The 8,795-nt window shown below is 42.5% G+C and overlaps 1 protein-coding gene across 2 annotated transcripts in view; it reads right to left on the bottom strand.

Moving 5' to 3' along the window:
• Nucleotides 1–1,243: 1,243 nt before the first annotated feature.
• Nucleotides 1,244–8,795, bottom strand: part of LOC146191522 (phospholipid-transporting ATPase VA-like) — a 135,632-nt gene continuing 128,080 nt past the window's right edge. For both annotated transcript variants that reach the window (XM_084602034.1, XM_084602035.1), the window contains exons 21-23: nt 8,422–8,526; nt 5,840–6,027; nt 1,244–4,096 (exon numbers count right to left, since the gene is read on the bottom strand). In XM_084602034.1, coding sequence (XP_084458160.1) covers nt 3,805–4,096; nt 5,840–6,027; nt 8,422–8,526 — 585 coding nt within the window. In that variant the 3' untranslated portion in view covers nt 1,244–3,804. The remainder of the gene's footprint in view (nt 4,097–5,839; nt 6,028–8,421; nt 8,527–8,795) is intronic.

Raw genomic sequence — 8,795 nt, 5'->3', positions numbered from 1 at the left:
AGTGATAGTGGCCATCCTGTTTGGCCCTGTGTGGGCATAACGCTTGAAGAAAATGAGTAACCCTGCACTTCTTTCAAGACGGGTGGTTCTGTCGTGCGCACTTTCTGGCAACTTGTGTCGTCTGCTCTCCGGGGGAGGCAGCAGCGGCCTGACGCACGTGAACGAGCGAGGCGGTGCCGAGATGGTCGATGTTGCGGAAAAACCAGAGTCTGTACGAACAGCGACTGCATCTGGGCGCGTGCTGCTCGGAAAACAAGTCTACGACCTGGTTAAAACGAATAGCATGAAGAAAGGCGACGTCCTGACCGTAGCTCAGCTTGCCGGAATTGGTGCTGCGAAGCTCACGTCGCAACTGATTCCACTGTGTCACCCAGTGGCACTGACTAAGGTGGACGTTAAGCTGACGCTTTTGGAAGGTACTCACGAACTGCTGGTTGAAAGTTACGCCAAGTGCACGGGTAAGACTGGTGTCGAGATGGAAGCGCTGAGTGCTGTGACTGTCGCAGCCTTGACTGTCTACGACATGTGTAAAGCGGTCAGCCGGGACTTGAAGATCACCGACGTCCAGCTTACCTCAAAGACTGGTGGTACAAGAGGCGACTTCCATCATGCATAGTTGTTCATTCTGCGGAGATCACCACTACTTGGAGAACTCGAAAGTGCATCCTAGTATGCATGAAGACGACAATAGACTGTTGAAACCCTGCCAAATAAACGCTGCAATCCTTTCCACGCTGCTTTTAAACTGGTTTCTGGATCTCGACTTGTTGAATTACTGTTAATTCACAGCTTTTTCTAGTACCGTGTGCACTCCGTGGAGAGCAGATTCACAACATTCTGCTCCCGTGCCTAGTTTGTGTGTGGACACATGAGCATGCCTGGACAATGTTCACAAGCTCCAACAGGCATGCAGTAAACTACCTGCATTGCAGGAATCTTTACTAATGCAACCTGCCAGTATGCATGGGAATTCGAACTATACACGGAAAAATTGTTAATTCTGCACACACCAGAAGATCCCGATTGTGCCTGGTAATTTTCTTCACCGCATTATTGTGAAAGAATAGCATTTATACATTTAAATGACACATTGTGGATTCACATGTATCATGTGAAAAAGGTTTGCTATTAATCCCACCTTCATGATGTTGGTAGCAGGCACGAGTCTAAGCAAAATACATGCAGCTCAGTTTCATGCACAAATATATATGCGACACCTGTTGAAAAAAAAGAAACACAAAAATACAATCTGATCATTTATTATTGTGATAATGAATTTCTTTATTTCAATGCATTCTTGCAGGCACTGTTTTAACCTTCGTGTAGTCTGAGAAAGGTGTGCAGAATGGAATCTGTATCCATACGTGTTGCTGTAGATGCATTTATTATCACATTTTGATGGCCACTGTCCATGTGCCATAATTATAAAAGTGGAAGCACCAGACCACCCTGCTGCAGGCAGGCAAACACATGTGCGTACACCTCTTCCCGAAGAGGCTATAACGACGACAACAAATATTTACACAGCTGACAAAGCATTTGTTCTATGTACAAAATGTACATTGTACTTGGAAAAAAAAATGGACAGTCACCTTGTCATGCCAGCAGGTGACTTGACCTTATATAAATAGTTCAGTACGCTTCCCGGCAGTCTGAAATAAAAAAAAATGGAAACTACTCTACCGTGTACCATCAAAACATCACGATGGTGGTTTCTGCACAAAGCCCAGTGCATTAGTACAATCCTTGTAGGAAACAATGTGGCACATGACTGAACAGTGAAGTAAGTCATTAGAGAAACAGTCTTTCCCAGGAGCAAAAGTAAGCACTTCAATACACAAGAGGTGCACTGGACATGAAATGAAAGCAAAGCAACAAAAAGATAAAATAACAGGAGGATAAAGGTGTGGAGGAAATAAAAGGTGACTTGCAGTACCGTGCTTAATGTCATGCACAAGCAACGTTTTTCCTTCGCTTAAAGTTGTGAGCAGAAAAGCTAGAGGTCGGGAAACAAAATTCATTTCTAGTCATAGCTGTACTTGGGAAGCCTACAGTTGTTTCTTGACCTCAGCTAGCATTGAAGGCAGGCACGTCCCCAGTACTCAAGTGGCTTTGGACACTAAAATGTGTGTCACAACGAATCCTGTACCCTGCTACATTTATAGGTCTGATCAGGCACACAGTAATGTGGCAGTGGTCTTGGACGAATTGCATTTCTATCTGACCACACGGCTGAATTCCTGCTAGATACCTGAGATGCAGTGTTCGTAAGCTTCAGCAAACAACGAGCTGTGAAAGATGAAGACGGTGATGAAGTACCAACGCTCACAAACATTTCCCCTCGCAGAAGCGGAATGTTTCGCAATTCGTGCTGGCATTAAAAAAGAACTCAATTGTTCGGCAACGTAAGTACACTGCACTGCCCAAACTCGGAAGACAATGTCTGCCATCAATTGTGAACAGCATTCATAACAAAGCATGATAATGGTGAAGCCATACAATGATGCAATCATCGACTCTCAACAGTGCTTCTTGGCCCCTAGAATGAACTTAAAACTCGTGAACATGCATTCAAATAACCCAAAAACAACACCACACACACAAAAGCGAATTGCTCACCATAACCAGCATTCGATGACAAAACCATTAACAACAAAATAATGAACTAGAAATAACAACAGAATAAAGGCAGGCAGTACACTTTAAAAAAAATGTTCATAAATGGCACTTCAGCAGTATCCACCAACTGCATAGGTACCACTTGAAACGTGTGGTGATGCTAACGTGACTAGTGTGACTGCATATAACAATTCCGTGCAGCACTTCTCTGAACCACAAGCTTATGGCAGTGATTTCTCACATGCTTATTGCTGCCTTCCGGGTCAGCGTTGTTGGACAAAGCTTGAAACACCTGTGAAACAAACATAAGATGAGGCATTTCTTGCCAAGTCTTCGCAAAAAATAGCAAATGTCTGCCTCTATAAGTGCAGGACATGACGGCAGTTTCAGTCGTCAAAATAATTTACAACTCCAAACATAATTTCAGAGGTTTTGGTACACGAGAGGCGTCATTTTTTTTCTCAAGATATTGTGTTTTCAAACCAATTATGTAGATTGTACATGTTAAACGCATATTAAAAATATTACATATGTACTCGGTATGCTGATTGCTGTGCATGCATAACACTACATAGAAAAACATGCACTGACTAATGTAATGCAGCTTTAAAAGACGTCACCAAATCTCCAAAATTATATACTAGTACAATGTTGTTTAAGAACTTTATATTCAGTCCTTATGTTAACCTGTCCTACATAGTGAAAATACCTGTCAAAAGGCAGGTGAAAAAAAGGTTCTAGTTCTAGAGAAGTTAATGTAATCTGCTGTGCAATTACATTTGGTTATCAGCTGAACTTAAGTCACTGCAGGTACACAGCCTGCCCATTGATAATAATGATGTAAGATCCAAACAAATTATGAGTCTACACTACTTCTCACTAAGATGAGGACTACCATAGAAAGATTTGTTTTCCTTTTTTTCATATAACTAGTAGCACCTAACCATGGCTGACATCGTAGAAAAATGCACACCCTTGTCCAAGACGTGATTTTAAGTGAAAAAAGTCTCCGCTCCTACTCTTTTCCACACAACTGGCTAACACCATCACTACAGCAGTATAAACCCATTCGTTAATAAATAAAAATAGAAGGCACAGGGAACCAGCAGACAAAAGGAAACACCCGTCTGTCTGAAAAAAAAAAAAAAAAGTGTGTCACATTTCTATCAACTTCAGCCCAGTGTGTTACGTAGGCAACGGAGCCCTGAGGTCTTCAACCGAGGATGCAGTGCGCGTCGGGAGGCAGTGTGACGACGCCAGCGTGGATGCCGTTGGTGCTGACGAAGCCACCGATGGCAGGTCGTCTGAAGGCAGCCGGCAAGCCGACTGAAACACCACCGACACACCTCTGGCGTTCCTCGACCACGACACAGAGCCACGAGTCGAGTCACGTGACCTCTTGCGGGTTCTCTCCTCAATCAGTGTGAGCATAACATCTCCTGGAGTCAGGCTTGTCTGCAAGGCTCGCACCACAAATCTGAAAGGAAGTATGCATATTGTTCCTGAAACTAACAGCTTTGCACAACGCTAACAGCCTTGTGTAACTACATATAATGGAATAAAGAAAAGCAGCCATCCTTGCCACTTCTCGTGCGCTAAGGATATGAAGAAACCATTTGGCCAAGCAACAAGCACAAAGCGCTCAGTACCAATGAGGACTCCACTTTTCCACCAAAAACATCACGACAGATACGGGGATTCAGTTCCTCTGCGTGATTTTTCTCTGCATGATGGCAACAAAAGTGTAAAAAAGTTGATTTTTGTCTTTACTGGTAATCTCTTGCAGAGGCCAACGAAGGCTGATCTCCAACTTTATTAGCACTCTCTTTAGTTTTTTTGATTACTGATGCTCAGAATGTGTTACTGCTTTCCAGGTTCACTGAATTTGCGAATCCTGGTTTCCATCCATACTGGTGCTGTTCTCAGTTTGCTTGTTGCTGATGCAGCTATTATTTCCCTTCAGGGTTTACCGTTTCGCTCAAGTTGTTCATGCGCTTAGCAACATGCAGTTATAGCCTTGCACGGTGTCTCCTTTCTTGACATTAGCAGTGATGACTCTAAGCTCCAACCACACTTTTTAAGAGATACCGACTGTTTTTGCACTTGTAACTAATACTGTAACCAGAATACTGCCTCTAATTTTTTTCTCCTTTCTTTCTCCCATGTGCTCATTTAGTTCATTCAAAATCAGCAATTAAAAAAAAAATGTACCATCTTGAAAAATTTATTGTTCAAAGTAATTGGGCTATCAAAGGGTTAAGTGAATTATTATTTACGCGTGTGACAGACCACCGAAATAACTACATTTCAATATACTATGTTATATCAAGATGGTGTAAATACACATCATTTAACAAATATTTCTCATAGGCGTCCTTAGAATTGCCTGTTCTCTCTGCTGTACCGAAAGAGTTAATGAGCTGGAGATTCCAGACACACAAGAGCGCAGGTATTCTTACTTCAGAAATGGTTACTTACTTTCACCTCTGATCTAGCTCGCTAAAACTGCACAGTCCGCCTGCTCAGCAGCCTGTTGCAAACTGAAGAGATACCTCTTAAATCACCTTCAATATGTAGTAATTAGAAGACTACTTCATATCTTGAAAGTTATAAATGCTGAAATGTTTGTTGCAGGCAGCATAATGTGCTAGGCAGCACCTATATGTGAATAAAATTTTGGTTTGGTTTGGTTACCCCGCCATGGTGGTACACTGGTTAAGATGCCCAACTACCGTGCCGCAAAAACTGAGTTCAATCCCGACTGCCGCTGGCTGCGTTTCGATGGAGGCAAAATCAAGTGGCATCCCTAAGCGGTGCAATGTCAGTGCACGTTAAAGATCCCCAGGTGAACAAAATTTCCAGTCCTCCACTACAGCGCCTCTCATAGCATGAGTCGCTCTGGGACGTTAAACCCTACAAACCAAACCAATAAAAGGAATACTGCAAATGTCTAAACCTCGTACAGTTTATATCAATTGAAGGTGATCAGATTTGCGCCAGTTGAACGAGCCTTTTCTTCCTGGAGCGACAGTAACTTTCACTCTAAAAAATGTAGTCTTAAAGGATAGAAGAGCCAAAAGGCCAGTTATACTGCATTTTTTGTTCACCCCTGTCACAGATATGAACCACAGCAGAGCCCCTTATATAAGTAGTTGGGGGTGGCATGACGAGGTTTGACAAATTGCTGCAAGATTTCTAGAATCCCAGAAAACCCTCTCACCTGGGAAGGCAGCTGATGACCGGAATCAGCAAGAGGCAGAACCAGAACTGTGCAGAAGCCATGGCGTGTTGCATGACCCAGTACGGGTTCTGCAGGGTCGGAGAGTCGTAGCAGACGCTGTTGTACAGCAAGGCAAATCCGAAGTAGACAAAGAAGCTGGCCACTATGGACATCCCATGCATCAGTGTCTGGAAAGAGATGCGGGGTGCATTCAATATTAGCTGCTTATTATACTCCAGGTGTGCCATCCCTACAAGTGACACCGACTGCAACAGAAGAAAAAAAAAAAAAGAAAGAAAAGGTATGTCCAGTGTTGCCAATTTTGCAGTTTTCTGGCTAAATTCAGCGGGTTTTTACAGTATATATTTGGAGGGCGAAAATTCTGTATTGCGAGAGGCAGAATTTTTTGTTTTTTTAAGCCTTGTTGACTTTTTTTTTTTTTTCGGGTTTTGGAAATTCTATATCTTATCTTTTATTTTTGAACAATAAACGTGTCTTACAATTCTAGTCTCTTCTGGGAGAAAGCGTCATCATGTCGCTGTATGTGCATGACGTTGCTGAGACACCGCTATGCTACAGTGGGGAACATCGGAACACACCTTGGATTGTTTTCTGCGGTGCATTTGAACGTAATCATCGAAGCAGATATCTTTCTGTGATTGTGCCTGCAGTCAGTCAGGACTCAGCGGTATCTACCGTACCTAGTGAGTACTTTACATTTTTAAACCATTTTTAAAATACTTCTTTGAACTTTAGCGTAAAGTATGTTAACATAGTAAACGATTTTTAGTCCGAAAAGAAAAACTGCTTCTTTTTCTTTTTATATTATTAGTTATACTTGTTTACAGACTAAATAAAATGTACAAAAAACACATTTGGCCATTTTTAGCGGGTTTTGGGAGTTCCTGTTGAGGGTTTTGTATTTTTCAGTTGGCAATACTTATCGTGTCTTTCGCTAAACTAGGAACAAACACTCTCACAAGAACTGAACCATATGCACTTTAATTTCCCTACACAGCCTGGAAACAGAAATGAGATAGTTCCTAATTCTCCACTTAGAGCAAGTTAGGCACATGCAGTGGGCCCAATAGGAATGATGGTACAAGAACTAGTCTTTCCACACCTTGAATTGGGTCTTTCCCAACCAAAAGTGGAGCTATAACAAACACCACACTGTATTGTTTAACACTGAATAAGTAATTGCAAGGTCAATGAGGTAAAAAAAATTCGACAGGCATAAGACATTTTTTTCTTGTCCGACTTTCTTTTTTTTTGAGATCCTGGTCTCTTCCAGTCTCGCTCATCAAATAAGCACTAGGTAAAGTAGTAACCGAAAGGAAATTTTCGAGTTTAAAATAAATGCCACTCAATTTTTGCATTTAGCGAAATTCTTCCCAACTCATCCACAGACTCCGAGAAAGGCGACATGGCAGGGTCCTGCAACATTACAGATGAAAGCCCACTCACTATACAAGATGTGCATTCATAGAGCCTCACACAAATGCATAGAACTGACTCGAGCATAATACAGCTACTGTCCAAACATATTCATGAGCACATATAAAAGATGAGTTCTGCACCTGCAATAAGTGAAGTTTAATTTCTAGTTTGGAATAATTTTCAACTTGGCTCATTTTCAGAGCCCTTGGACTAGCATCGAGATGTCGTAGGCATCTAATACGGCACTGTAGGATGTACCAGCTTTAATTTCGCTATTATACGTCGTAAACAGCCCGAGTAAAGTGTAGGCCTGTTCCTACACACGATGATAACAACTGTATTGTTTTTGACTAAACTAAACAAAAAGGTTTGATCACTGCAAGTGCAAATAAATGGCCAGCTTCAGGAAAACATTTTTTTTTCTGGAATATTTTCTTTTGGGAATTTACCTAGAACATGCAGAACTTAAGCAGAAAAGCCAGACATTCAGGGCAATGTATGTTGCTGGCGTGTGCACATATACTTCAGCTCTGCACAGTCGACTTACATTATCTTGACCTCAGCAAAACATGTACTATAAAGAACAGGAGTCCCCAGGTCACGTGAAAAGTGATCTGAGCATACGAGTGCCACGTTTGCAAGCGATCGTCTAACTTCTCTGCCTTATGTCACAGCATTCTGGTACGACATGCACCACGGTAAATTTGGTCTTTGTTGATCAGCTAATCAGCTAAGCTAATCAACTAAGTGATCAGCTAATAACAGGGCCACTGGCATTGCTTTCCAATGATGCGTCCCGGAAACTTTCCCCTGATAGCACAATTAAATTACAACATCCAAACTCTGGATCTAAAGACTCGTTTACATATTTAGAACGAAATGCACAATCATCCATCCACTTGCTAAGGTGGATTGCACTCATTATGGTGCTGTGTAAATGATTGTGTATGTAGCTCTCTATTAATTAAGAGTGGGGTTTCCAGGTGGGTCTTTCAGCATATCCCCTTCGTACATTTGGCAGAGGGTGGCACCGCTTGTTCCCTTAAAAATTTGAACGGCTGAACTTCACAAACATCTAGCCGAGGCTAAACTAGTGGAAGTTAACTGCGCAGCAGCAGCACAAGGGAAGGAGGGGTCCTCACCCAAGACTTGCACTCAATGGCAACGTGCAGCATCTGGACGCAGAAGCACGAGGTGCAAATGGTGGTCCCAAACTCCCAGATGTCCACATCGCTGTCATAGTACACCTTGTGTCGTGGTGGTCATGCGCATGTGGTGGAGGGGCAGGGCAAGGATGAAGGTGCAGCGGGGGAGAGGAGGAGGGGCCGGGACAACCAAAGGAAACGCATGTCAACTAAAGAAGGCTCTACAGCGAGGTTTCTGCTATTGCAGCAAAAGTAGGGCCAAAGCAGCAGCAAGAATGAACAGAAATTAAAAAGGAGAAAGAAAGAAAATGCGGTGCGCTGTGTAGTACAGCCCTACAACATAAAGGGGCACCATAGTAAAATTCTAGCCA

The sequence above is a fragment of the Amblyomma maculatum genome, chromosome 4 (genome assembly GCF_055883805.1).
Source record: "Amblyomma maculatum isolate TAMU_Amacu chromosome 4, ASM5588380v1, whole genome shotgun sequence".
NCBI lineage: Eukaryota > Metazoa > Arthropoda > Arachnida > Ixodida > Ixodidae > Amblyomma > Amblyomma maculatum.
Note: the sequence above shows the minus strand (reverse complement) of the source record. Positions and strands in the feature narration are given on the sequence as shown.